The following is a 27,176-nucleotide window of genomic DNA, read 5'->3' on the forward strand; positions in this document are numbered from 1 at the left end:
TCCATCTGCCAAGCTCGGACCACTCTGCGAGAAGCTCGTCGGCCGCAAAATTGCACTCCGCACGCCAGTGTCTCCGCATCTCTCAGGACACTGTTGGATATGGACCCTCGGGATTCTTGCGCTTTCTGAATCGGACTATTGCACTTTGGGAAAATTTACCAGCGATAATGCTGAAATCTACTTATACCCCTCCCCCTCCACTACCAGCGGGGTGGACAGAGCATCGGGCTCCTTCAGGTTGGTTGCGACAGTCCTCCCATCGGAAGATGTTGTCTGACAGTAAGCTAGGTCATCTATACTACTACAATGTGCAGACAAAAAAGTCGACGTATACCAGACCGACCGCGCCCCCAGCCCAACCTCAACAGCCCATACTCACTCCCGTGGCCGCTCAGAACGCCCCATTCCTAACCCCGGACACGTTGCCGCCATTCTCTTCGACTCCGTACGCGCCTCATGGAATGGGGATACCATCCCAAGAGATCCCTCACCGTGGTCACAATCGCGGAGGTTTTCGCGGAGGCAGAGGTGGGTTTAATGACCGCAGAAGTCGAGGGCCTGAAGATCGGCCGAAATCAAAGCATACGATACCGGGGTGTGCGCCGTGGGTCCTTGTGAAAACTAAACTTGGGAGGAGATTTGTTCACAACCCGGAGACCAATGAAAGCTTCTGGAAATTCCCTGAGGATGTTCTGAGGGGGGTTGTGGAATACGACCGCCTAGAGAGGGAAGAGAAGGAAAGGAAGGAACGCGGGGAGGATGTTGAGGAACCTGCTGAATCACAGCCCGAACCAGAATCGGGCCCAGTGGGTGGAAGGGAAAGTGAACGGCAAGATGCTCCCGTCACAGGGGGTGCCGAGGAAGACAGTGACGAGTACGAAGAAGTCGAAGTCACAGACAGCGAGGAGGAAGATGGTCAACCTACTAAACGCCCAAAGACCGAAGACGATTTTGGACAACAACAGCCGGTGGAATTTACAGAGGAAGATTTTGAATATCAGCTAGCTGCGATGGGCGAGGACTACGGGCTTGATCCTGGCGAGTACGGTGAGCCGGGAGAAGGCGATTGGGAAGAAGGCGCCGAAGGGCTGCCGCTTACGGACGAGGATGCCACCGCTCTATTCCGAGATCTACTCGATGACTACCACATAAACCCATATTCGACCTGGGAAAACATCATTGAACAGGGCCACATCATAGAGGACTCCCGATACACCGTGCTGCCTAACATGAAAGCTCGGCGTGAAGTGTGGTCCAATTGGAGTCGCGATCGAATCCAAGTACTCAAGGACCGCAAAGAGAAGCAGCAGAAGGAAGATCCACGCATTAAATATCTGGCGTTCCTTCAAGAATACGCCACGCCGAAACTGTACTGGCCCGAATTCAAGCGCAAATACCGAAAAGAGCCTGAGATGAAAGATTCGAAGCTATCTGATAAGGACCGAGAGAAGTTCTATCGCGACCTGGTTTCTCGGCTGAAACAGCCCGAAAGCGCCCGCAAGTCGGATCTGTCTGCCTTGCTCAAATCCATTCCGTTGTATGAGTTGAATCGCTCGTCGAGTCTGGAGGCTCTTCCGCCTTCCATTGTTACTGATCTGAAGTACATTGCGCTGGCACCTAAAGTGCGCGATCCTCTCATTGATACTTACATAACGACTTTGCCTCCAGCTCCGGAGCAGGAAAATATGACTGCTGAACAACGGGAAGAGCTGGAGAAGAAGAGACTGGAGCGTGAAAAACGGGAGAGGGCCCTGGCAGAACGCGAGAAACAGGTGCAGGAAGAGAAACGAAGACAAAGAGGGGACCTCGTGCGTGGCAAACATCTCTTGAGAGAGGGTGAAGCAGAGGTTGAAGAAGCTATGAAGGTGGGCCGAGCAGGGCTCCAAAGCTACGTCGATGCCGACAAAGAGAGACCAAAGGACGATGGTCGAGCGGAGGACAACTAATTGTAGAACTTTAGTTTAAATCGCACCTTATCTGATATAATACATGGTCATCTCATTTTATCCTCTTTCACTAGTTGGATGGGCTGCTTTGTCCAAGTCCAATACATGTCGCAGCATCACAGGGTTGCCAATTTAAAACAATAATCCAGCAGTTGGGGTTCAGATAAGTATTCTGAGACATTAAGGAGGGTGGGGATAATCAACAATTTTGTGACTTCATATAGCTCATGGGGTATCAATGTAAACATGAACAGTCCAAGACTTCCTTTGTAAAAGTTGACGCCTTTCCGTTTTTCCAGTTCTGTATTACCTAAATCTCCAATTATCCCAGTCGTCATCGTCATCATCGTCGTCATCATCATCATCATCTTCTTCTTCATTCTCACTGTTATTGTTCTTGGCTTGGTCCGCCTGAAGCTCACCAGTGGAAGTAGACAAGTCCATTTGGTTGGCATCGGTGCCGTCCATGGCTCGCTTAACCCTCAGCTCTTCCCGCATTTGTTTCAATCGTCTGACACGCTCTTCTAGTTGATCCATTTCATCAAATTCATCCTCTATGAATCGTGCGGCATCTTCGCGTTCACCTTCAGCCTCGGCTTCGCGAGACCGGGCGGCCGTTTGATTGTCTCGCTCTTGCTGCGCAGCAAGTTGTTCGGTTGTGATGGGAGCCGCTGTTATAGTGGCCGATGCGGCAAGCGCAGCGGGTGCCTGTAATACTCGAGTTGGGGCCACTACATCCCGTTCGAAGGCGGCCCATTCATCCTCGTCGACGCCCTGCTTGGGGTCCTCTGTGGGTGGATTCAAAGCTATAGCCGGGGATTCGGATGGCTGCGTGCTCACTTCCTCCTTGTCCGGCACGACGTCCTCCGCGGGTGGTAGTTCCGGGCCAGCAGCCTGATGATCTGAGTGTTCGACGTTTTCCTCTTCCAGCGCCTGGGCACTTGGAGGCTGCACCGTTTCGGCATGCGCCAGCAGTTGGTCACCGTTTGTCTGTCTCAACTTTTTGCGCGTCATGTCTTCGCCAGAGTCCACCTTTCGCTTCTTCGTGACGCGATTTGGTGCTCTCCCTGTCTGGGGTGACGAACCCTTGCGGGAGGCAAGCTCGCTTCTTAGTAACGATCGAACATCTGCCATGATAGGGGTCGAGGGATAGAGAGAGGAAGCGAGGTCCGAGGGATGCTACACGGTAGAGGTAGAGGGAGGGAGGTATTATGAGATAAGAAAAATGGTTCGAAAAAGGTGAGAGTGGATATGGGGATCTGGAGAAAGCCGTCGAAGGCGCCGAAAAATAGAATGAATGAATGAATGCAACGCGACGCAGCGCCGTGCCAAGCCCTCCCCGCCGAGCCGCCGTCACGTGCGTGCTGAGTCAGCCAGCGCGCCATCTCGGTTTCTCCTCATTTCTTCCCAAGCGTTGCCTTGCTCTTTCCTTCCCTCTTCACCTTCATCTCCCTTCCACCTTGCGATTCGCCGCGTTCATCTCCAGCAGCGACCCGGCGCGACTGCTGCGATTGTTCTCTCCGTCCCTTCGTCTGTTCCGACCAGAACACACGTTTCCAATCAGGAAAGCGACCACGCGACCCCGCTCACGCTCACGCCAAGCATTCACGCTGCGCGCGATCCAACAGTGACTTGACAACACCAGGGTCGGGGCTACGTCTGGCTGTGACGCGTTGTGTCTTTTAAATAAACTACTGGGAAGAATTGAGAAGACAAGAAGTAATACCTGAGTGGGCCGGGCAACAGTGCCACTGTCCAGTCTCTTCCCCTGTGTATTACTCTAGCCCTCTGATGCCGTAGCACGAGATCTGGGTGGCGTGCGCAAGACTCGATCCTTTCATCGTCGCGCTGTAGAAATTTTGAATTCCAATCGTTAAATCCATTTGGCCCTCTCATCATGGCTGGTAAGCATTAGTACCTACACCCAAGTCCGTCGCAAGCAGGCTCTTTCTTCTTGAGAGAGTGGTGTGGCGACTGGACCCAGCTCCGTCCTCACATTGGATTCACCAAGCTAACAAGCGCCTCAGATGAACCGCGACGCTCCGGTCGCTCGACCAAAGGCCAACACAAGAACCTCGATCTGGTTCCCGATACTCCGAAGAAATCGAAGACCAAAGCCCAGGCCAAGGACAAACCGCCCAAACCCTCCGCCGAACCAACACCAGCTCCCAGTGAAGAGGAGGAAGAAGAGATCATTCGATGCATATGTGGGGAGTACGAAGAGGAGGAAGATGTGGAACGAGACATGATCTGCTGTGACCAGTGTTCAGCCTGGCAACACAACGATTGCATGGGTCTCACCTTCGCCAAAGGAGAGGAGCCCGACGAATATTTCTGCGAACAATGCAAACCCGAAAACCACAAAGTCCTGTTGGAAAAGATCTCGCGCGGCGAGAAACCGTGGGAAGAGGTGGCGGAAAGGCGGCGCAAGGAAGCCGAAGAGAAGAAGCAGTCACGCCGCAGGAAGAGCAAGAAGGGCGGCAGGCGAGGCAGACCGAGCGAGGCAAAGACTGATAGCAGCACGCCCGCTCGTGCTGCTACTTCCACGACGCCTGCTCCTGCCACTTCTACCCCGACTCCTGCTCCTGCTCCTGCTCCTGCTCCACCACCTCCTGCTGCTCCTGTTGCTGCTCCCGTTCCCGCCCCTGCTACTCCCACGCCGCCAGCTGTCACACCAGGCCCCGAGGAGAATGGTGTCTCACTGAAAGCGCAACCCGCAGGCTCACAAAAACGTAAACATGAAGAGAATGATGAAGGACCGGCACACGGTTCGGTGAGTACAAGAAACCTTCGATCCTAATCCATCTGCCTCGCTGACCCATCTTGTCGCAGGGATCGAAACCGAAGAAGCAACAAAAGATTTCCCCTCCCACAAAGACACCGACACCTCCAACTACGAACTCGGTCCCGATTAAGGACGAGACCAATGAACCATCGTCACGCCGAAGCTCAGAAGTGGTGAAGACGACGGCTGAAGACTTGGGCACTATAGAAGAGATCTCGAACACTGCGCGGAAGGGTGCGGCCACCGCTCTATACAGGCTGTTGATGGATCAGATTTCTGGGGCTCAGAAGCGATCGTCTTTCAAATTGCCCGCTGGGAAGTCGACGGAGGATGTCGCACGGCAACTCGCTCTCTCTATCGAGAATGCAATGTACCAGAATATCTGCGGAGGAGCGGGAGAACCCACGGAGCCGTATAGGTCACAATTGCGGACGATACTGTTTAACGTAAAGAAGAACACTTCTCTACGCGATCGTCTGCTCGTAGGTAATTTACAGGCCGATGCTCTTTCTAAAATGAGCTCCCAGGACATGGCCAGTGAGGAACTGCAGCAACGAGATGCCGAGATCAAGCGGGAGGCCGAACGACAGCACATCATCGTACAGGACCAAGGCCCGCGCATTAGACGGACCCATAAGGGCGAGGAACTCGTGGAGGATGACAACCAGAATGTGGCCAGCGAGCCAGTTTTCTCCTCGGCCCCGGCTCGTCGTAGCCTGGCCGATGTCGATGACAGTCCTGGTCCAGCGAGTCCTGGCAACCAACAACCATCCGACGTGGACGGCGCTCGAAAACCGTCGGTTGATACTAAATCGACTCACGATGAGCATTTCCCCCCACGAGGTCACTCTCCTGGTGGCACCAACCATGAGCAGGTCTTCCCCGAGATGGCAGCTCATATCCGCGAGCCGGTGCCCACTGGCAAGGTCCAGGCCGATGCCGAAATTGATCAGCTGTTGAAGGACGACGAACCCGATTCGCCGCCTTACTCACCCAAGGACTATCATGATGAAGGCGCCATCTGGCGTGGCAAGGTTATCATGAACCCGATTGCGGAGTTCTCGTCGTCTGCAAAGCACGTTGGAGGTGCCGATTTAAGTGGACGGATTCCATGGAGCCAACTTGTTCCGTCTACATTACTCATCGATGGGCGAATCGATGTCCAGCTGGCCAGCAACTATCTGTGCGGTCTTCGTTTCAGTTCCTCCACCGATGTGTCCGTTGTCTCTATAAGCGCCCCTGAACACCCGAAGGAACGAGCCGGATTCGACAAGCTCTTCAACTATTTCCAAGATCGCAAGAGATACGGTGTGATTGGCAAGCACCCTTTGCCAGCCGTTAAAGATACCTATCTCATCCCCATTGAAGCTCAGTCTACCAAGAAGCCCGAGTTCATCGAGCTGCTGGAGAACAACTCGCTCGAGGATCCCACGCCGGAGCGTGTTCTCCTCGTTGTCTTTGCCGTCAAGACTGGCGATTCCAATCCGCCCTCCGTACAACCTCCTTCCCACTACTCTAGCCAGGAGCCTGCGGCTTCGGCCAGTCCATTGACCGTTGGCGCGCCGACACCTCATCAACCCCAGTTCCTCACCCCGGGACCACGGGGTGCATCTCACACGCCCGCGACGCCGTCGCCTTTTGACGGAACTGCGCAGGCACCCATCCCATATGGTCAACCGCATCAGCACCAGCAATTCCCGTCCACGCCGCAATACCCATATCAATCGCCCGCTTCTCAGACTCAAGCTCCCGTTACTGGCATCGCAGCTGCCGTACAAGTCCTGGGCGCCCAGGCCAGCTCACCTGCAATCCAACAACTGTTACAGAAAGCGCCCAGTGTGGACGTGTCGCAGCTGAGTGTGGTTCGAGATATTCTCTTACGGCGACCGGACACCGCTGCGAATTATGACCTGTTGACGCAGGAGCTCTTTGAAGCCACCACTAACGGAAATGGTGTGCAACAATAAATGGACAAATAATCTCTGGTTGTATAGTAATCATTAGCCTTTTCTTCATCCCCAAGTGACGTTTCGGCTTGGTGTTTTCTGCGATTCTACAGTTTGTCTTTGGGCAGGGGTTCAAATCAAAAATGGGTATTGGGGTGATTATGGGAATGTTTTTTCGTCGTCGCTAGGGCTCTGCAATCTTCTGTTCTATTCTTTCTCGGTGTAGTGGGAGTTTCTTTCGATCCCTGGTCCAAGTTTGTTGTTTTCCGCACGCGGTCATTTACATACTTATTTAAGCCGATATTTCGCTACGCATCGATTCCAATTTATACCATACTCTTTGACTTGGTTTCTGAAGAGCAAAGGAAATTCGTAGATATTCAACGGTTGCTCTAGTAGCTCCCCCATAAAATGCAATATATGTAATCTTGTCTTACGTAGTCAGAAGATCAATATCAACCTTACAAGATAGTATTTGTTCTATTATCCCATACTGTAGTTTCATTAAATTCCAGACATGATGAAGAGAACAACGCCTACGCTATGCATATCCAGACACGACACGGAGGAACAACGGCCAAACACCTACACACACCACTTTTTTAGGGGGGGACGGACCGTTGGGAATTGTCGTCATCCGTCATAGTCTAATAGACAAGGATCCAGGGCCACGTATACATGCGGGCTCTACAAAAAAGTCAGTTCGATAGTTTTATGGAAAGAAAGAGTAGTAAAATAAAAAGAATCATCCACTTAAATAAGTAACTAAGCTTTATTAAAAAGTTTGTAATCGCCGCGGTGGACGGTCCGCAGTGCCACATACCTAAGCCAAAAAGACCAGCATGGAATTCTCTGGGGATTCCACCATCCAACCACATATACGGAGTAGTACCATGCACCAGTCAACTATCCTGACCGCACTGCGTGCGTTGACGAGGAGTCGACTCATTGGCATTGGCCAGGGATCTGCAGTAGCGTGGCCCCTAGATAAGTCGTTAGACTAGCTACTTGGACCGAGGATCTAAGATCGTTAGCTTGAGGTGTCGATTGGGTTAGATAGGGGCGCACTGGAGAATAGCATCGAAAGCTGTGACAGTGGCCCCTATTTCTCTGTAACAGCACGTCATATCCCAATACCTCCAACGTCAAGCGCCGGATAAGACCGAAGACCGAGCGTTAACGATCTCCCAGGCCGATCGGGACCTCATCGAGAGAAGCACAGAACTCGATCATGACGAAACGAGTGAGCGAATGCATGGGTCGGCACATGTCAGATCATGGTGGAGTTTCTTTGGACATGAGGAGTCCCATGCAAATTGATCATATCAGAGTGGATCCCCGAAAGGCTTGATTATCACAGACACACCGGTCAAAAGTACCGAATTTTCCCGCAGCTTAGGGGCAATGGCCTGGGAAGAGATAGGAGATAGGAGAGATACTCTCCTCCGAATGCCGACATCCCTGGCGGCAAAGAGTCGAACCCATGCTCGGCCCTAGTGATTCGTGGATGGTGAGTGAAATGGCGCAGAGCACGCCATGGTTATAAACATGTGGCAGTGTCGCTGTCTCGCTTTTGCTGCTTTCTCACCTCGCCTCCGATGCTGACCTTCCCAAAGGATTCCAAAGTGTTCGAGTATAAATACATGTAGGCGTCGACACGGTTCCAAGTCAGCTTCGAAAGGATTCGATCCGAGTGATTCAGACTGTAATGAATGAGATATCACCTATTATTAGCTATGCCTCGCCAAAGACACCGAGGGCATAGATGAAGTAGCCCGAGATCGCCGTCGCATGCAGAGTCGCATGGCTCAGCGCAGGTTCCGTGGTCAGTACGAAGAAAGAAAAATAACAAATCAAATAAGAAGCGCTCGCCCTGGACTAACGGAGGGATTAATCTCGATCCCACGAGCGTAGGACGCCAGCGCCAGCAAAGCAAGACCCTGAGCCAGCTCTGTCTCGACGTTTTGCCGCCAGGGGCAGCAGGGCCCGACCTACTGTCTACCCCTGACTTCAGTTCCCTGTTCGATGACTCCTGCATCGACCTGAATATGCAATATCTGGACCCGAATACAAATACATCGCTGCCCACGAGTTCGCTGCACACCCCGTCCAGTTCATCCGCCAGTCTCGGCCTCCCCAGCATAGGAGACCCAGGTTTCCTGACCCCGGAAGACTTGGAAATCATCATGACGCCTAGCGAGAACTATCTGCCTGGAAGAGCTGGCCTGGATCCCCATGATCCCGAGAACAATCTTCTCGAAAGCGGCAAAGACCGTGACATCGACGCCATGATGGACAACAACAACAACCACAGCAACGGCTGGCTCAGCATCCTCCACCTGGCCGTCCAAAAAGGCCACGACAGCATCGTCCGCGTCCTCCTAGAGCGAAACATGGACTGCAACGACCCAGACAGCGACGGCCTGACACCACTCATGCACGCCACGATCCAGGGCCACGGAGCGGGCCGTGGCCCTATTACTCTCGCACGGGGCCTGTGCGGGCAAGCTGGACCACCACCAGCGCTCGGTCCTTCACTGGGCGGTTTTACACCGTCGGGAAACCCTGCTTACGATCATGCTGGATCGGTGCTCGGGGCACTGGCGCCTCATTGACGGGTCTGATGGAACGGGGAGGACGCCGCTGCATGTGGCGGTGGAGATCGGGTTCGATGCGGGCGTCGAGATGTTGCTTCAGTTTGGGGCGAATTTGCATCATCGGGCACAGAAGTCTTGATTGGAGGTATCCGAGCCTTTGAATGATGGTTAGATTAGCGTCCGTGACTATGGAGTATTGGTGATTTTTTCTTTCTACAATTTGGACCATGAGTGTTCATGTTACGATTCTGTGTCCATGTTTCATGATATGAGAGCATAGTTATTTGCAATCCACTACACTACTTAATCTAGTCTTTCCACAACACATGGATTGGCGATTAACTGAACTATTCCTCTCTCCTTCTCATTAGTAGCATCTATTTTAACACCGGAATTTCACCCGCAGGCCTTGACTACCAGGAGCTGGGAAAGGCACAATAAACTCGCGCTCTGCAACGATGTCCCTGGCCCGAACGGTATCATACAGCTCCATCGTCGGACCCTCCTGTCCGGTAGAGCGGTCGTACTTCAGGAATAAGCTGGCCAGGGCGTGAGCGAACTCTCGTCGCGCAAGAGCTATTCTATTATTCTAGGCGGATTGTCAGTCCTGTTAGCTAACTAAGACCTTCATCTACGTCGGAGAATTCCAGATTGAACCAAACTCACCCAAGACAATTTCTCGACCCTCTTCCAAACCCAATAAAGTACCTCGATAGCTTCGGGTTCTCAATCCACCGTTCGGGTCGGAACGTGTGCGGATGCTGGAAGCACTGCGGGTTCATGTGCACGTCCATCGGAGACATACTGTACACGGTCCCAGGGGGCACAGAGTATTGAGTGCCCGTCTTAGGGTTCGTATAGAGAATGGGAACTTCAGGGAAAATACGCATCTGACGGCTCATGACGCCCGGGTGGCAGCGGATCGTCTCCTGGATGATGACACCCAGATAGGGGAGGCTTCGACTTCGCCCAGCGCGGGAATCGCGCCCGGTACGGTGGATTTGAGCGTGCGCAGTTCGTCCTTGAGGGCCGCGCAGACAGCTGGGTTGGCGAGAGTTTGATAGAGCGCCGCGTGCATGGTCCATGCTGGGAAAGAAAATCGGTATCTATTCCAGGAGAGGAGAAAATAACCAACCTGTGGTGCCTTCCCCTGTGAATACGATGAGCTGAGCCTCGCCAGCCATTCGCGCATCGGTCTTGTCCGAGTCGGGCAGTTTGCTGCTCAAAATGCCCTCGAAAATGGTGCGTTTGATCCGTTGAGGATCAGGCGAGCGTCGGATATCGCGCACAGCATCAGTCCACCACTGCGATGAATCTGTCAGTTTGACACAAAACACCTCCAGTGAATATATTCAGACTGCCACTCACATCACGTCTATCCCGCATATCAATCATATGCGGGAACAAAATCCGAACAATCCACCTCGGAGCGCTCGTAAACAAACCCATCAACCAGGGAAACACCTTGCCCAAGTGAGTGAGCATGAAAAGTTCATCACTGGCGTCAAACCCGACTTTTCCGTAGTCCGGGGCTCAGCAAATCGAGGCATTGATCGAAGGAACAGTACGTGATGAGATCGCTCGCCAGGGCCTTGAAGATGTAATGGACCGGCACTACGTCTTGCGCTCAGCCGTGGTGGTCAAGACGCGCGATCAAGGTGCCCAGGTTCTCTTTCAATATGCTCTCCAGCCGATGCACACTGGCCGGCGAAAAAAATGAGCTGACAGCATTGCGGCGCTGTCGGTGCTGGTCATGGTGGACAGTGGAGAAGATGGAGTCGGGGGCTGTTTTCCCGGTCAGGCTATTAGCAAGTCTTTTGAATTATTGATAGAGACTAACTGCCGGTTCTGGTGTGCAGCCAAGTGGGCTTATTTGTCTTTCTTCCTCCCTGTGGGAATATGGCATCGATGGTCTCGGGATCGTCGAAGTGAACCTCATCGGGTGTGATGCGAACAATCGGCCCTGGATACCGTGTCAGGGGATGTACTACTCGAAAACCCCGGAGTTCCCTTCAAGAGGGTGCCAACCGTATTTCTTGTGTAGTTCCTGAACGTGGAGGAACATCTGCCCCCCTAACCAAGCCTCATAGTAGGCTTCGTACAAAAATGTGATGGCTGCCAGTCGAGGACCCGGGATACGTGCTCTTGCAAGCTCGGAAAGATACACTGTAGAAATAATGAGTAAATTTGAATGAACAGGCGTTACAGACTTTCCGGGCATACATCGATGGATGGCGATAAAGGCATAGTACAGCACTAGCGACGCCAACAATACATAAATCAGATGAGACGCCGACACCTGATCTCTCCATGTTTCCGTTAGAGTATACATTGTGGCTGAAGACGGTCAAATCCTTCAGGAAGCACAGCTTGTTATGGCCAAGGCAGATTTTAAAATGCAATTAAATTCATTAGTCTCTCTAGTGCTGACAACCGGGCAAACTGGGCCCATATAAGCCTTCGGTAAGCGTGCATGAAGGATCTATAAGCGTGCATCCACCGGCCGATCCACCAAAACACGATTATCGCGCAATATTTCAGTATTCAAACTGGACAGGAATTTGTGGAATTCCAATTCCCACAACAAGCCGGCCATTCTCTCATTCCCTGTCTTTCGTCACGAAACGAACAAGAAAATGGCGAATATCACCGAGCCCGCGTTTGCTGGCGAATTCTACTACACCGACCGGATCCAATGTCTCCAACCCCCTCGGGCCTTTCACTATCCTAGCAGTGAGTCTCGTTCCCCTCGTGCATCGATGGCTCCTGCCTAAGCCGATCCCTGGCGTTCCGTACATCGAGGCATCGGCGCACAGCATCTTGGGGGACATCCCGGCCATGGTCACGCACATCAAGGCCACAGATGGGACATTTGCGACCTACCTCCGCTCCGTGATGGAGCGGCTCAACTCGCCGGTGGTGCAGGTGTTCATGTTTCCGTTCGGCAAGCCGCTGGTGCTGTTGGGCGATTTTGCCGAAGCCCAGGATTGAACAGAGCTCCTCCAACCTTGAGGAGCGGCTTCGCAGCCTCGGACCCTCGAGACCATGATGCATATAGGTGACATTTGATGCAGTAAAAATCGACTTGAGCACCTGGGACACAGGGCCCGCGAGTGCCCCGGAACCAATCTCGATGAGGATATCTGGCTTCCCGGAGCCCGACACCATCGCGGAGAGAGCTTTGGTAAAGCGAACAGGGGAGACCATGTTGTCTCTCCAGTAGTGAGCATCAGCCGCCGAAGTCTTCTTCGAGCCGGTGACAGAGGAGAACATGGCGACATTGGGGGACGGCGTTTCAGCGGACGTGAACTTGCTGTCGACGGCCAGGCGACTCTCATATTCATCACTGATGACTCCCATCAGTTTGGAATGATACGCTAGGTCGATAAGGAGTAGCCGGGCAAAGTGGCCCTCCGTTTTGACCTCCGACGCCAAAGCCTCCAGAGCTGGCTTCCGACCCGAAATGGTCAAGCTACTGGGCTGTTGAAGCAGGCAATCCAGACACCACCGGCAAATTTCGCCAGAATGGGAGCAACGGCGTCGGCACCGAGACCAACAGCGAGCATACCTACATCGGATTCAGCTTCTTCCTTTTTGTTGACGGCTGCTCGGTCGCGGTAAAAGGCGGCTTTGATGACATCGGCGCGGTCGAGGAATCCGGCCGCATGCGCAGCAGCAATCTCACCCGAAGAATGGCCCACCACGCTGCTCGGGGTAACATTCCACGTCTCAAGAATAGAGAGAATGGCAAGCTGCAGAGCTGTGACGAGAGGGTGGGAAAACTCAGGCTGGCGCAAGTGCTCCGCGGTGCGAGGCTCGCTGAGCTCCTTGACAAACGACCAGGTAGGAGGACTGGGTAAGCTCTGGAGGACTTGGTCAAACTCCTCGAAGAGAGCACGCGTCTCCGGGAAATATTGCAGCAACGCCTGGCCCCAAATGGGCCACTGGGCACCTTGGCCGGTGAAGACAAAGCCGATCCGGGGTGTCATGGGGGCCTTCTTGCCCATGACGAAGTCGCTCGGCTCAAATTCTGTGTCTTGTGTGACGACATAGGCGCGATGAAAGAAGTTCGAGCGACGCTCTGACAAGGTGTATGCCAGGTCGTCCAGCTTCACACGTAAACGCGGATTGATTAAGTGGGTGCACAGAGCCTCGATATTTCCCTTGAGAGCCGCTGGGTCGTTCGCTGAGACCACCAGTGTACTATACTGTAGTCACTATACTAAGGAAAACTGACCCTAAGGCCAGCAGTCCTATCTACCTAACCTAGTCCTAGTATATACGAATAAAACTTGTTAGCCGTGACCGGCCGCAATTCTTCGAAGCTCATGACACGGGCACCAAGGCAGGAGATCCGCAAGAGGCGAGAGCCATTTTTAATGCCTTCTTTTGACCGGGAGCAGACGAGAACGAACATGCCAGTCTGAGTGTTGGCTCCATCAAGACGATTATCGGATACACGGAGGGAACTACCGGTTTGGCAGGTCTCTTCAAAGCTTCATTGGCACTTCAACATGCTCAGATTCCTCCTAACATGCATTTCCGCACCTTGAACCCCGAGATTGAGCCGTATTGGACGCGTCTGCGTATCCCGACTGAGCTGCAACAGTGGCCAGCCCATTCAGGCTTAATTCGTCGAGCCAGCGTCAACAGTTTTGGGTTCGATGGAACGAACGCACACGCAGTCTTGGAGAGCTATTCAAACATTCAGCAGCGAAGCCCCAGACGCACTGACTCTCTCATTATGCCGTTTGTCTTCTCCGCACAGACTGAATCGGCTCTGGCCGACGTGATGGAAATGTTTGCCAATCATCTTTAACGGCACCCCGATACCGATCTTGTGGATCTTGCGTGGACTCTGTACCTGCGTCGGAGCTTGTGGCCAATCCGAGCTGGCTGTTCTGGGACCAACGCCACAAATCTAGCTAATAACCTCCATGCCAGGGGGGATAAGATTCGGACCGGCAGTCAGTCTCCTGTCGTGAAGCCTGTCAATATCGGCCAAGCGCAGCCACGTGTGCTAGGCGTCTTTACCGGACAAAGAGCCCAGTGGCCCATGATGGGGTGTAAACTTATCAGGAACTCCCCTTGGCTAGAGCGTCGCGTGAACGAGTTAAAAAACGCTTTATCTCGTCTACCCGAGGAGGACCGTCCGACGTAGTCGCTTAAAGAGGAAATGCTATCTCCTGCCGCCAAAGTTGGAGAAGCGCGTCTATTCCAGCCCTTATGCACCGCAGTCCAGATCCTTCTGGTGAACTGCTTGAAAACAGCGGGGATTGGGCTCTCCGCGGTTGTCGGTCACTCGTCTGGTGAGATCAGAGCAGCATATGCCGCCGAGTGTATCTCGGGCGAGGCGGCCATGTGGATCGCGTACTATCGCGGATTGCACACGGCGCAGGCAGGTGGCCGACAGGAAGAGCCGGAAGGTATGCTTGCGGTCGGGACATCTATGGAAGACGCCCAAGAGCTGCGCGAGCTGCCTACCTTTGCCGGCAGACTGACGATCGCTGCTAGCAACTCCGCGGCGAGCGTGACAATGTCGGGCGATAAGGATGCTGTCAACCACGCACACCTTGTCTACCAGGACGAGAAAAAGTTCGCGCGCCCGTTGATTGTCGACAAAGCCTATCACTCTCATCATATGCGCCCTTGTGCGGGTCCGTATGGGAGCTCATTGGAGGCCTTACAGATCCAGGTGAAGGAGCCTCGCTGCTCCTGGTACTCGAGTGTGTATGACGGGAATCTGATCACCTCCGCTCAAGGCCTCGAGGGACAATATTGGGTCCAGAACATGTGCCGTCCGGTGTTATTCTCACAGGCACTCACCAAGGCAGTCCAGCAGTCCGATGATTCTGTCAGCGAATATGGGGCAATTTTACCGCTAGGATTCAACACCTTGCCGCTTCCGTCTAGATCAACTCTGACGGCATTTCATGGCTTCAAGATAAGCCGATTTCAAAGAAGCCACGTAGTCATATTGCATGTTAAATAGCTTCGTTTCGATCCTCTAAATCAAGAGGATCAGACCTTCATTGAGCCTCGATTCGGCATACAAATTACTAGACAATACGAAACTTTCATGATCCAATGGATTCTTATCATTTGGTCCTCGAGGTGGGTCCGCATCCAGCGCTGAAGGGACCTGCAACTGCGACTATTCAGGACGCACTCAAACGGGAGCTTCCCTATACAGGGTTGCTGCAGCGCAATTCCCATGACACAAAAGCGTTTGCGGATGCTATGAGTTTCATATGGGCTCGGTTTGGACGTGGTGCACTGAAGCTTCCCACTCTGCAAGCGGCCTTTTCGGATACCGATGGAAGATACCAGCTCGTACGAAACCTGCCGTCCTACCCGGGGATATTTACCAGATGGGTGTTTTAGAATAGTAGCATAGGAAAAGCTCTTCTCAGCCCTGAAAAGTTTCTCGCCCTCCTCATTCTTACAGACAGGTATCGTTAATACACTTGCGGATCTTCTTGGCGAGCATCCGCAACGGCGCCAACCGAGCCGCACGGCCCCCGGCGGAATCCGTCCAGTCCGTAGTTCCGCGCCCACTGCGGGCCTCCTGCTGCGCCAGAGCCTCCAGAACAGACATATACGTCCCCGGAGCGGACAGGACATGCCCCGCACCTGTCAACAGGATCTCCACGCCGCGGTCGATACGCTCCAGCAGATCGCAGCTCAGCTGCAAGAGCATCATGATCTGCACTACTCCGTCTAGTTTCAACGTCGACCCGTCCAATTGCACGTTGGAGAAGGGCGCGGAGCCCGAGAAATTATCCAGGACGGCAAGTGGGCCCGTCAGATCGCCTGCCGGGGTGTATCGCGCGACCAAGGACCGGACGGAGGCGTACAGATCGGTGAGAACGCTGCGATGCAGGCGAATGAGCAACACGTGGCAGGTCGTGATGGTTAGACAGATTGGGAACTGGGTCTGGCAGGCGGGTGGGAGGGCCGGTTGCGGTCTTCGGAGTCTCTTGTCGGGGTGGCTGTTGCTGCTCCTGTTCTCCTGGCCTCCTCGAGACCAGGCTCGATTGCGCCCCGTGCCGGAGCCGGGAGGCGATGTGGTTGACAGACTGTCTACGGTAGGTGGTGTGAACCAGGTTGAGGTATCCTGGGCTGGGGCTGAAGCTGGGCGATGGCTTCCATGATACTCCTCGTCGTCCGAATCTCGGGACCAGTCGGTGGCAGCCCGATCTGGCGTTGGGGTGTTGCAGACTGACTCGCGATATGAGGAGACGAATGATTGGATGATTTCGAGGAAGGTTTGGGAACAGCGCATCATCTGGTGCATTGGGTGGTCACTCTGGGTGTTTGTAATGTCAGGCAAGCGCGAGCCGAGCCGTTCCGTGTCAGGAGAGGAACCATTTGAGAGGGTGTCGTTTCGGTCTGTCACTTGACTTTCGATCCGATATACGTGTTCCAGAAGTGTGCTATGAAGCTTCCACAAGCGCGCGATACTCTCCTCCTGAGGGTTGACAGCTGTGAAGGCGGTCGGGCCGAGTGCGTCAGACTGCGAGCCCATGCCCAGATCGGCGAAAGTAGACGGGTCGAATACATTCATGTTGGGAAAGTCAAGATCATAGCCCATATCGCCCTGGTCGAAGCCCAGTTCCGGTAGTTCATTCGTCGCATCCATTCCGGCCATGACCAGGTCGGGCAATCGGTGCGTGGCGGTACAAGAGGGTGGAGTCGAAGAGTCAGCCCCAGTGTTGTTGGATCGCATTTCATCGGCCGTCTTGCTGGATTTGCGACGGTAACGGGGTTTGGGATTCAGGGAGCGCGGTCGACCCATAGGCATGGGAGCGCTGGTGACACAGGTCAAATGGTTTCGAGCGCAGCGATCGCACGCGATTGACGTATCTGTCTGGTGGGCCGTCCGATCACAACGGAGCTTCTGACTGCGACAGCGGTCACAGGCGTGACGTCGGAATGGCCTCAAATGTCGATTTCCGGTGTCAGACTCAGCCTGTGGTGTAAGGCGGTTCATTTCTACTGCCGAACAGCTTGATATACTGGATATAAATTGGATGAATTCACAAACTGGACCCGAAGTGAATGGACGGATTCCGGGTATAAGCAATGGAAGGGAGATCGCGCGTGGTAGGTCGCCTGTTGTGGCAACTGCCTATTCCCGTCCCCAATCACCTGACGCACGTTATCACCTGACGCACGCTTTTACTAAACACACCGACTTTTTAGAAAGACAACAACACCATCAAAATGGGTTCGATTGAAGCAGCTCTTACTGAGATACAATCTCTGAAGCCAGGAGAACGTCTCAATTATAACAAAATTGCGAAAAAGCATGGAGTTCACCGGTCAACGCTATCAAGACGTCATCACGGTCTACAGGGCTCCCGTCAAGACCAGTACGAAAACCAACAAATTCTCAACAGCCAGCAGTACAAAGAGCTTATTAAATGGATTAACAACCTTACCGAGCGTGGCCTACCACCATCCCAATCAATGTTACGAAATTTCGCGAAGGAAATCACTGGAAATAAGCCCAGAAAATGCTGGCCCAACCGCTTCTTAAAGGGGCATAACAATGAGCTTGTCGCCCACTATACTACTGGGATTGATTCCTCACGCAAGAGAGCTGACTATGCCTACAAATATGCGCTATATTTCGAGCTTATGGCTAGAAAGATTGAGGAATACAGCATCAGACCCGAAGATATGTACAATATGGATGAGAAAGGTTTTCTCATCGGAGTACTATCTAAGGGTAAACGAATATTTTCCCGACAAAAGTACGAGCAGGGAGGGCTTAATCAATGCCTACAGGATAGTAATAGGGAGTGGATTACGACAATTGGCTGTATTTACGCTGATGGAACAGCTCTCTCTCCTGGTCTTATCTACCAAGCTACCTCTGAGAATATACAGGATACGTGGCTCCAAGATTTCGATCCAGGCGAGCACCCCTGCTTCTTTACATCCTCTCCCAGTGGGTGGACGAATGACGACCTTGGTTACGCTTGGCTTATCTCAATATTCGATCGCGAGACAAAGGAGAAAGCGCGGCGACGTTAGCGGCTCCTAATCCTCGATAGTCACGGCTCTCACGTTACGATGAAGTTTATTAACTTCTGCGATGCAAATAACATTCTCTTAGCAATCTATCCGCCTCATTCGACACATAGTTTACAATCTCTTGACGTTAGCCTCTTTGGTCCACTATCTCGTGCGTATAGCGACCACTTAGAGCAATTTCTCCACGAATGCCAAGGAATAAGTCATCTTACAAAGCGAGATTTCTTCCGACTATTTTGGCCAAGCTGGATGAAGGCCTTTTCCGCTAAAAATATCAATAGCAGGTGGAGAAATGTTGGCTTACACCCGTGGGATCCTGAGATTGTTCTAGCGCGGTTTACTAGAAAGGAGGACGATAGACCCTCCTCTAGTGAGTCCTCCCAGTCTATTTTGAAGGTAGAAGACTGGCGTCGTATTGAGAAGCTTCTTAAGCAAGTTGCTTACGACGTCTGTGACCGAAGGGTCCAGAGATTAAATGATTCAATGATGCGACTTTCAACAGAGAATATCCTTCTTAAACTACGTTGTACGGGCCTTGAGAATGCCCTCTAGAATGAGAAGAAGAAGCGTCAGCGTTCAAAGCCTTTACAGCTTCAGCTTCAGGCTCTAGAAGATGGCAATGCTATCTTCTATAGCCCGTATGACGGTCTACAAAGGAGCCTAGTAAAAGACTAGTTTGTTTATGACTCGTAGTCAAGGAATTTTCCCATAGGGAGGAAAAGGCTATCTAGGAGAGAGAATCCAGGGACTCTATATACTGCCTGGAGCTTGCCTCAGGCAGGAATGCCTGCAGGATCCCTAGGAATGTTCCTGGATGCCTGCCGCAGAGGATCCCTTGATCCTCCGGAACGTTCTCCCGTACAGGAAAGCCCCCTGGCTTCAGGAGGTAACAGCCCGAACAAGATCCAACAAGCCCCCAATCTTCAACCAGAGAAAGAAGAAGCTACACGCCTGATAAAAGCCGCCAAAGAGGAAGAGAGGATACATCGGCAGCAGGAGAAAGAAGAAAAAAGGCGTTTAATAGAAGAGCGAAAGAGGGTCCGAGATTTTAATCGGAGTTTACGGGCGCAGGAGGTAGCCGAAAAAAGGCGCCAGAAAGAGAACGAAAGGACCGCGAAGCAGGCCGCTCTACAACTTCAAAACGATATCAAGCAGATAAATAGAGGTAAGAGGAAGGCTACGGAACCTCTTACAGAGAAGGAAACAGGGGATACTAGTGACAGATGTAAAGATGAAGTGAGTGAGTGAGGCACCTATCGTGGTAAACCGGCGAGGAAGGCAAATACGGCACCCAAAGCGATTCGGCGACACTGAAAATTAGCTACATATGTTCTTTATGTCTAATATTCTAAACTCCCTAAAACTTTCGTTATTATATTAAATAGGTATCGTTGTATAGCTTCTTTTCTTCATGGTTATTGAACCCGAAAAACGTGCGTCAGGTGATTGGGTACGGTACAGCATAGAGCGAAAGGGGGAGGCCTGGGGCATTTCAAGTACGTAAAACTAGACTGGTAACAGTATCAAGTATGCATAAGTGCTTATGACCAAGCTACTAACGCGAGTACATTGTAAACCTCCTGCAACATCACGAGGAAAAGTGGGGTTCATAGAGTGTTACCGTTCTCTACGACTTTAAGTCGAAAGGTGTCAAATGCAGGTGTCTGAAATACCGCCGATTTACCGTGTCCTCCGGTACGGAGTAGCGTGTCCAAAGAGTGGCTTTTCCCCGCTTTTGGCCCAGATTTGCTTCCTTCGCGGCGCGGGAAGGATCCGTTATATACTACTGATAGGACTAGTATTATAACTAACCTTATTTAAAGTATCAATAATCTCCCGTTTATTATGCCTTGATCGAACAAGTTGATCCTGGGACTCGGTCTATTGTAGCTCAGTAGTATCATTCTTCGGATTCGCTTTCACCTGGCCAAGGAGCTGTTTCAAGCTCAGTTAAATCACATGAGCAATGCAGGGAACTCAAATAATTGCTGTACTATCATGAAGACCCAGTGATTGAATAGCTTCCTGAATAGTTACCATCAATGTATTGTTGTTTGATGCATTATCAGTAATAATAGTAAGTACTCGGCCTGTTAGGTTATATCTCTCTAACAGCTGGAGGAGAACAGAGCTGAGATAACTACCAGAATGCGGCCCATGAAGTGGCTCAAATCCAAGAAGCACTTCGCGATAGTTCCAATCATCATCGATAAAGTAACCAGTGACAAAGGAGATGTCCAGCAGTCAAGTGCAATTGGGATTTTACCATCTTTCGGAAGTTTCTGGAGAACTTGTTGATGGCGTTCAGAAACAGTACTTTGTAACCGGCGCCGGGCTGTTTTTGCAGAAGGAATTTCGAGCTGCTTTGACGCACGTTGGGCTATTGAAATCAGGTTGTGAAATCCAGGGTATTCAAGAAGCTGGAAAGGTAACCGTGACTCAGTTATAAATCGCAATAGACTAGTCTCCCAGTCCTGTTGGCTGAATGTTGTTACTAGCTGGGGGTTTGGTGCCTATTAAGATTAGAATATATTACATATATTATCTGATAAGTAGTTGTACTTGCCTTTCGCATAAAGCTTTGGATCTGTTGACTCTTTGATTGCTTGTTGCATGTATTGATATGCTTTTTCATAGTTAAAGTCCCATTTCCAAGCCCTGGGTGATCTAAGATTCCCTTGCAGTATTTACACATGACCTTCGGTGTACCATCTTGAGCCTTAGCCACTTGACTAAAGTGATTCCAAACCTCAGATGAATGCCGTGAATCCCATCGCAGCCGTTTTTTCTTGCCAAAATCAGTTTGTAACCACCACTTGATATAGTCGTTGCTCGTCATATTGGAGTAAATCACGTAGCGATTGATGCGATCAGGGCGGACACTTTCAAGAGAAGTAGGTATAGGATTTGAGGGTAAGATTGGTCGGACAAAATCAGAATCAACAATAGACTCGGTATTATGGGGAGCACTCTGTTGACTGATAGATAGATTAGGTGTTATCTCATCAGGCTTTTCACGGCCTTGGGCCGTATGTAGCCCCCTAGCTAGTGAGCACCGCTCCGAAGGAAATGTACATTAAACAGCGTTACCACACGCGCGGTCTCTGATTTAGATCTTCTTCCCCTTTCCCTTTCAGGGACCAATCGTCCCGTCTCCACTACAAACGCGATGACGGCTCTAACAAACTCAAGGGTTTGTGCTCTTCCATTCGGTTCACTCGCATCCCCTGTAATCTCCGGTTTGACTCCTAACATCAGTGACAGCCGGTCTCCTGCAACTCGTGCATATCGGCTTCGGCGGTGGCGATCAACTCCCAGGGGACCGTTTGCCACGGATCTAGAGGGAAGGGCGAATGACCTCCATGTCAAATAAGCAATCCGGCCCATACTTTGCTAATATTTTGAACGGTGACGGATAACTGCCCTCCGGAATTGTGGCCGCCGCACAACAGGACCAGAAGGGGTGGTCCCTCGCTAAGGTGTGGCAGATGATCCAATGCTTTAAAATATGTGCCTGAAGGCGTTCTATAGTCGGTTTCATCCCTGCCTTTGCGTCGGCGCTGACGAAACACGCCCACAATCGCTTGAGACGCAACTCACTGGATGGCTTCGAACGGCCATCAGATTTCTGTTACCACAATGGAGCCCTGTCGTATAGGGGACCATAATGATGCTGCATAGTTAGTTTTCGATAACTGTTTTCAATTATGTACATATTACATGCATTTATAGGCGCTCTGTCCCAAATTTGGTTCCTGGTATTTTCGGGTGTCTAGACCCTTGGACGCCTCAAGGTTGTTGCGGTATCCAGAGCCGGAGATAGGCAAAAGGACACGCGTGGACGCTTGGCCAGGCCGCCTTGAGAGCTAAAGTCGTCCATGGTGCAGGTCGTACTGTTGGTGCAGAGGTTGGGTGGCTTGGAGAAGTGCAAGCTGAAGTGATGTGCGAAAAAGGTTGTCTTTCGCCAGATGTTGTTTTTCTCATCACTGCTACTAAACTGTAATTTACCTTTGGCGAGGCTACTTGGTGGTCGGATGCGAGAGGCTTCAAGATAGCGAGGCTCAAATAGGGTGTAACCATTCGCGTCAGAGCTGATGGACGCCGTGTCATGATGTGTACCGAACTCATGCTTGATTTCAACGTGTACTGAGGGTAAGAAGACGTCGCAATCTACTTCCTTGATTGAGTGCGTTCTATAGAGTAACCTAGATATGCTAGCGAGCTTGACATCTCTGCAGGGCTCATGTCCGTATCCGAAACATAACATCAGATACAATCGTCAAATCCTCCATTGAATCTAGGTTTGCTGGCACCGGAACTTATTGTTGTCTCTGGAAATGGTTTGATCCTGGAGTTTCACATACCCGACAGCCCAGTTCATTGCACCATATCACCTCTAGGCGTATGTTCGTGGACGACCAATGCAATGCAGCTTTCACCCTTTCATTCTTAGTTCTTGCATAACTTGTATGCAGGTGGATGGGGATACGGAAAGCTGTCAAAGATCCAAGATTCCCGGGAAATGTTCTTGGATACTTGGAGATATATTGTGTGGGGTCCCTTGTGCAATAAAAAATCTCCCCGTGAACACTAAGATGCACATCCCATCAGACACACGGCGAAAGAGCGCTCGTTTAAAGTTCCCTTCCGGTGAATTTAAAAACTAGGATCAGAGTTGTTAAATTAAGTAATGTATCCAAACTATCCAAATTCAAAGAGTGTAGGTGGAAATCATACAGAGAAATAAGGAAACACCAAAAGAGTGAGTTTGGCGACTTGCTTGCCTGCCTGCCTTTCCCGCGCTGCCTCTGTAGTCCAAGAACAATACACCAATGACAGCTGTGAACTTTGCATGCCATACCGCAGGCATAGATACAAGCTGCGATGTTTTCAGTTCCCAAGAGCCCCATTCACAGGAGCGAAGAGAGTCCCCGAGATGTCATTGACCCCTCCCCCAAGCACGTTGTTCAAACCTCCTTGTCCTTCACTTTGCTGTTCGTCATCTCCGGAGGGTTGGATGGCTTCATGATAGACACAGTTCGATACGCAATGTGACAAGGGAGCATTGTCTTGGTTCCGACCTAGCGTGGACATTCTGTTAGTATCATTGGGGTCAAGGTTTCCAGAGCAAAAGAACGCATTCGATCAATTGGGATTGCCATCACACCCGACAGGACAGCACTAAGGAAGAACGCGGACAATACGGAAGGACGCATCTTGGTGGTCTTTGCGTCAAAGGGAAGTGGATGGAGATGGTGGTGTTGATTGGTGGTACACTTCGAGTTTTTCGTTGGATGGGCTTGGATAGCTGAAAAGTGACGATAGTACCGAGTAGATATAGGTAACCCACTTTTAGTCCGTGCCAAATGCTCCCAAGACTGGGCACATCATAACGCAGATCATGGTACATATGACATATCACACCTCTGTGAAAAAGTGACACCTCTTTCCCTCACGATGAAAACCTTGATCCAAGGGTGTACAGGTCATATCATTGCTTCCACACGCGTGGAAACCGGTTGTCGATTGATATAGATGGAACTATCAATGGGCTAAGAGGGATATGCTAGGACGTCTGAAGTATATCCCTCAGGGGCGAGCTCGCCGGATGAATGAATAGAACCACTACGGAGTAGTAGACTAAATATAGGCCTTCTGGTTATGCAGTTCCGAACTACCGACCGCGCCAAAAACTCAACCATGACACCCTTCGAAGGGATATTTCGTCCTATGGTTTATCAACCTTGCATGTCATACTTGGAAACCTCTATTTCGCCTTCTCAGCCAGCTGCCACCGCACAGTATGTATCAGCCCCTCCCTCAGCGAGATGACCGGGGCCCATCCCAAAGTTCTCTTCGCAAGTGTCAAATCCGGCCGTCTCTTGGGTGGATCATCCACCGGACTAGACCGATATTCAATGGATGTTGTCTTACACCCGGTCACCTGTTTGACGACACGACCCACAGTATTCGCCAGTTCAGTGAGAGTAACCTCCACATCGTTCCCAATATTTACGGGTCCCGGCACTGAGTCCGCCTCCATAAGTGTGACGAGACCGCGGACACAATCATCCACGTACTGGAATGAACGGGTAGCAGACCCATCACCGGTAATGATAAGGGGTTTATTGTCGAGCGCCGCGGCCACAAAGTTGGATACCACGCGGCCGTCTTCCGGGGCCAGACGAGGACCATACGTATTGAAGATACGTGCGATACGCACGTCGACATTACGCGGTGCTTGTTGGAATGCCCATGCTAGGCCTTCGGCGGCACGTTTGCCCTCGTCGTAGCAGGCTCGCGGGCCGTATGGATTGACGTGTCCCCAGTAGGATTCGGGTTGTGGGTGTACCTGGGGTGAGCCGTAGATTTCAGAGGTGCTGGAGAGGAGGATTCGGCAGCGCTGCTTTTGGGCTAAGGATAGAAGGTTGCGAGTTCCGAGGTATGCGGTGTCTAGTGTATCGACTGGATCTTTCTGGTATTGAGGGGGGCTAGCAGGACAGGCCAGGTGGTAGATGCTTTGAAGCGGTGGTAGATCAGGTAGATGAGTCTGGATATCGTGTCTGCGTTATATGAAAGCCTTTGTCAGTAAATGTGGGAAAACGCAATTTGGCATGGTTGCACGCACCGAATCATGGTAAACAGTGGACTGTTTAGAATGTGGCATAGGTTCGATGTGCTTCCAGTCGAGTAGTTGTCAACTCCGATTACCATTACACCTTGGCGAAGCAAGTAGTCGACCATGTTGGATCCCAGGAACCCGGCAGCCTACCGTTGATTAAGTCAAAGTTTCGGTATCAAAGCGAGTAGGAAAGCTTACCCCGGTTACAAGGACGGGTTTCCCGAGCGAAGGAGGTTTCTCTTCCATTATGGTGGTAAGGGATACGAGTATGGAGGGTATGGGCACAGGAATTGTGAGTGAGAGGGAGCAACACTCGCGAGGTAGGGGAGATGCTTCAAATCGAATGCGATTGATAATGAGGTCGGCTCACCGACTGTCTGTGGGGCTGCGACACATCATTTCGTCACAGCCTGGATGCATAAGAGCTAATCTAGGCCCTCCGCAAATAGCCCCAATTATACCTGCTTCTATGAATTTTCACAGGGCGCCACACGCGGCTGGCTCACCCCATTCCATACAGTGGAGCTCCCCACTCGCACATATCGACAGCCTAACTTGGTCAGAAATGCGCCGTCAAGGAAGTTCCTCCCGTCAAAAACAAATTTGGGCTGCTCCATGGCATGCGCAATGCGAGGCCAGTCCAACCAGCCTGATCTGTCTGGCTGGGAGCTTGGGGGTCCGTGGTTGAGCATGCTCTCGCCGGGAGGCGTTTGGAACTGATCCCATCCCGTCGCCAGAACAATGGCATCGGCGAGAGAACATGCCTCGTACGGACACTGGCAGACCTGAAGCTGTGTGGTGTCTACTTCGCCCACTGCTAATTGGATATCCTCTAGTCGAACCCTAGGATCATAAACGGAAACCTTCGCCCCCTCTTCTAGGAGTCCCCTGACCACCGTGATTGCGGGTGAGTTCTTGGTATCGGATGTATTCTCTTTGAATGCCATTCCCAGAACCGCAATAGAGCGCCCCGAGACATTCCCATACATGAAGGCGATGATCCGCTGCAGGAATCGATTCTGTTGAGATTCGTTCATTGTAATCACGGATTGCCAGTAGTCGGCCACATCGTGCAGGTGTAGACTGCGAGCAATATACACGAGACACAGAATATCCTTTTGGAAGCAGCCGCCTCCCCAACCGAGACCCGCGCGTAGCATATGTGGCCCGATGCGCGGATCCAGACCACAGGCTGTCGCAACAGAATCAATGCTCACTATGGTGCCGGCCACCTCGCATATGGCGCTCAGCGAGTTGATATTGCTGATTCGTTGCGCAAGCATTGCGTTGGAGGCTAGTTTGGCCAGCTCAGACGCCCAGGTATCAACACGTAAAATCGATGATGATGGGACCCAGGTTTCATAGATACTTGCGAGTAGATCTCCCGCTCGCCTACCGGCCTGGGTCTGCGCACATCCGATCAGCACGCGACTAGGTCTTTGCAGGTTCTCAATGGCGGTTCCCTCTGCCAGGAACTCGGGGTTGGAGAGAACCTCGCAGCGTGCTTCGGGTGATCCACAAGCTCTCAGCTAATATCCAGTGTCAGTTGAGCGGCTACAAGGGGAGCAGGGGCGTGATTCTACTCGTACCAACTTGTGCAGCATCTCGGCGGTGCCACATGGAATTGTAGATTTCTCCACAATGATCTTGTCTCCTGTCGCCACCCGTGCAATCATTCGAGCGACCCGTTGGATACTGGTCAGGTCCGCCGCGCACCCTCGGCCCTCCCCAAAGGATTTGGTTGGAGTGTCGACGCATAGGAAAATGAGCTCTGCCCGTTGGATAGTATCTTCTGTTGCTGTGTTGAATTCCAGGTTGAGCGCCGATGTTTCACGACGTTGCACCGTCGCCAGCATTTCATCTAGACCCGGCTCATAGAACGGGGGAGTGCCGTTGATCCATGCATTGATGCGACTTGCGTTCGCATCAGCTACTATTACCCGGATACCTGGGCAATTATATGCTATCACGACTGCTAACGGACCACCTGGTAGTCGTTAGATGCTGGAAATGGAACACGGGTGTCTTGAATTCACTCACCTACAAATCCTGCCCCAATACAGGCAATGGTTTGAACCATTTTGAAGTCCTGTTCTTGGAACAAATATAGACATTCTAGCATGATGACGCCTTATATAGCCAAACTGCCCGGTCCACTGCGTGAAGCTCCTCCGTATCTCTTCTCCACTTGCTTGAGTCGGAACTAGGCGGGCTCTATGGAAGGCTCCCAGAGTATGT

General features: G+C 51.7%; 10 protein-coding genes across 10 annotated transcripts; 5 read left to right on the top strand and 5 right to left on the bottom strand.

Annotated features, from left to right (window-relative positions):
- Window positions 1–167: 167 nt before the first annotated feature.
- On the top strand, window positions 168–1,946 carry KD926_004038 (FF domain protein; the record flags this gene model as incomplete). The annotated part of the gene is made up of 1 exon (XM_053095690.1): window positions 168–1,946. One exon carries the CDS (start codon window positions 168–170, stop codon window positions 1,944–1,946), a length of 1,779 nt encoding a protein of 592 aa, XP_052961181.1.
- Window positions 1,947–2,252: 306 nt separating this feature from the next.
- KD926_004039 (uncharacterized protein) lies at window positions 2,253–3,080 on the bottom strand (the record flags this gene model as incomplete). Its single annotated transcript, XM_053095701.1, has 1 exon — window positions 2,253–3,080. The coding sequence occupies one exon, from the start codon at window positions 3,078–3,080 to the stop codon at window positions 2,253–2,255; it is 828 nt and encodes a 275-aa protein (XP_052961182.1).
- A 763-nt stretch (window positions 3,081–3,843) lies between these two features.
- Window positions 3,844–6,698, top strand: KD926_004040 (putative PHD finger domain protein; the record flags this gene model as incomplete). The annotated part of the gene is made up of 3 exons (XM_053095712.1): window positions 3,844–3,850; window positions 3,974–4,719; window positions 4,779–6,698. The coding sequence occupies 3 exons, from the start codon at window positions 3,844–3,846 to the stop codon at window positions 6,696–6,698; spliced, it is 2,673 nt and encodes an 890-aa protein (XP_052961183.1).
- A 1,770-nt stretch (window positions 6,699–8,468) lies between these two features.
- KD926_004041 (ankyrin repeat domain-containing protein) lies at window positions 8,469–9,292 on the top strand (the record flags this gene model as incomplete). Its single annotated transcript, XM_053095723.1, has 2 exons — window positions 8,469–8,502; window positions 8,592–9,292. The coding sequence occupies 2 exons, from the start codon at window positions 8,469–8,471 to the stop codon at window positions 9,290–9,292; spliced, it is 735 nt and encodes a 244-aa protein (XP_052961184.1).
- A 364-nt stretch (window positions 9,293–9,656) lies between these two features.
- Window positions 9,657–10,669, bottom strand: KD926_004042 (cytochrome p450; the record flags this gene model as incomplete). Its single annotated transcript, XM_053095734.1, has 4 exons — window positions 9,657–9,855; window positions 9,941–10,295; window positions 10,410–10,578; window positions 10,643–10,669. The coding sequence occupies 4 exons, from the start codon at window positions 10,667–10,669 to the stop codon at window positions 9,657–9,659; spliced, it is 750 nt and encodes a 249-aa protein (XP_052961185.1).
- Window positions 10,670–10,901: 232 nt separating this feature from the next.
- KD926_004043 (uncharacterized protein) lies at window positions 10,902–13,691 on the bottom strand (the record flags this gene model as incomplete). Its single annotated transcript, XM_053095745.1, has 7 exons — window positions 10,902–11,059; window positions 11,115–11,237; window positions 11,303–11,440; window positions 11,498–11,573; window positions 12,071–12,754; window positions 12,847–13,477; window positions 13,558–13,691. The coding sequence occupies 7 exons, from the start codon at window positions 13,689–13,691 to the stop codon at window positions 10,902–10,904; spliced, it is 1,944 nt and encodes a 647-aa protein (XP_052961186.1).
- Window positions 13,692–13,808: 117 nt separating this feature from the next.
- KD926_004044 (uncharacterized protein) lies at window positions 13,809–15,658 on the top strand (the record flags this gene model as incomplete). Its single annotated transcript, XM_053095756.1, has 4 exons — window positions 13,809–14,074; window positions 14,219–14,424; window positions 14,473–15,128; window positions 15,338–15,658. The coding sequence occupies 4 exons, from the start codon at window positions 13,809–13,811 to the stop codon at window positions 15,656–15,658; spliced, it is 1,449 nt and encodes a 482-aa protein (XP_052961187.1).
- A 58-nt stretch (window positions 15,659–15,716) lies between these two features.
- On the bottom strand, window positions 15,717–17,267 carry KD926_004045 (Zn(II)2Cys6 transcription factor domain-containing protein; the record flags this gene model as incomplete). Its single annotated transcript, XM_053095767.1, has 1 exon — window positions 15,717–17,267. One exon carries the CDS (start codon window positions 17,265–17,267, stop codon window positions 15,717–15,719), a length of 1,551 nt encoding a protein of 516 aa, XP_052961188.1.
- Window positions 17,268–17,500: 233 nt separating this feature from the next.
- Window positions 17,501–18,316, top strand: KD926_004046 (transposase; the record flags this gene model as incomplete). Its single annotated transcript, XM_053095778.1, has 1 exon — window positions 17,501–18,316. The coding sequence occupies one exon, from the start codon at window positions 17,501–17,503 to the stop codon at window positions 18,314–18,316; it is 816 nt and encodes a 271-aa protein (XP_052961189.1).
- Window positions 18,317–24,083: 5,767 nt separating this feature from the next.
- On the bottom strand, window positions 24,084–27,018 carry ugd1 (UDP-glucose dehydrogenase; the record flags this gene model as incomplete). The annotated part of the gene is made up of 5 exons (XM_053095789.1): window positions 24,084–24,879; window positions 24,945–25,084; window positions 25,445–26,467; window positions 26,528–26,925; window positions 26,979–27,018. The coding sequence occupies 5 exons, from the start codon at window positions 27,016–27,018 to the stop codon at window positions 24,084–24,086; spliced, it is 2,397 nt and encodes a 798-aa protein (XP_052961190.1).
- Window positions 27,019–27,176: the final 158 nt, after the last annotated feature.

The sequence above is a fragment of the Aspergillus affinis genome (assembly GCF_023601865.1).
Source record: "Aspergillus affinis strain CMG 70 chromosome Unknown NODE_1_length_919884_cov_86_970707, whole genome shotgun sequence".
NCBI lineage: Eukaryota > Fungi > Ascomycota > Eurotiomycetes > Eurotiales > Aspergillaceae > Aspergillus > Aspergillus affinis.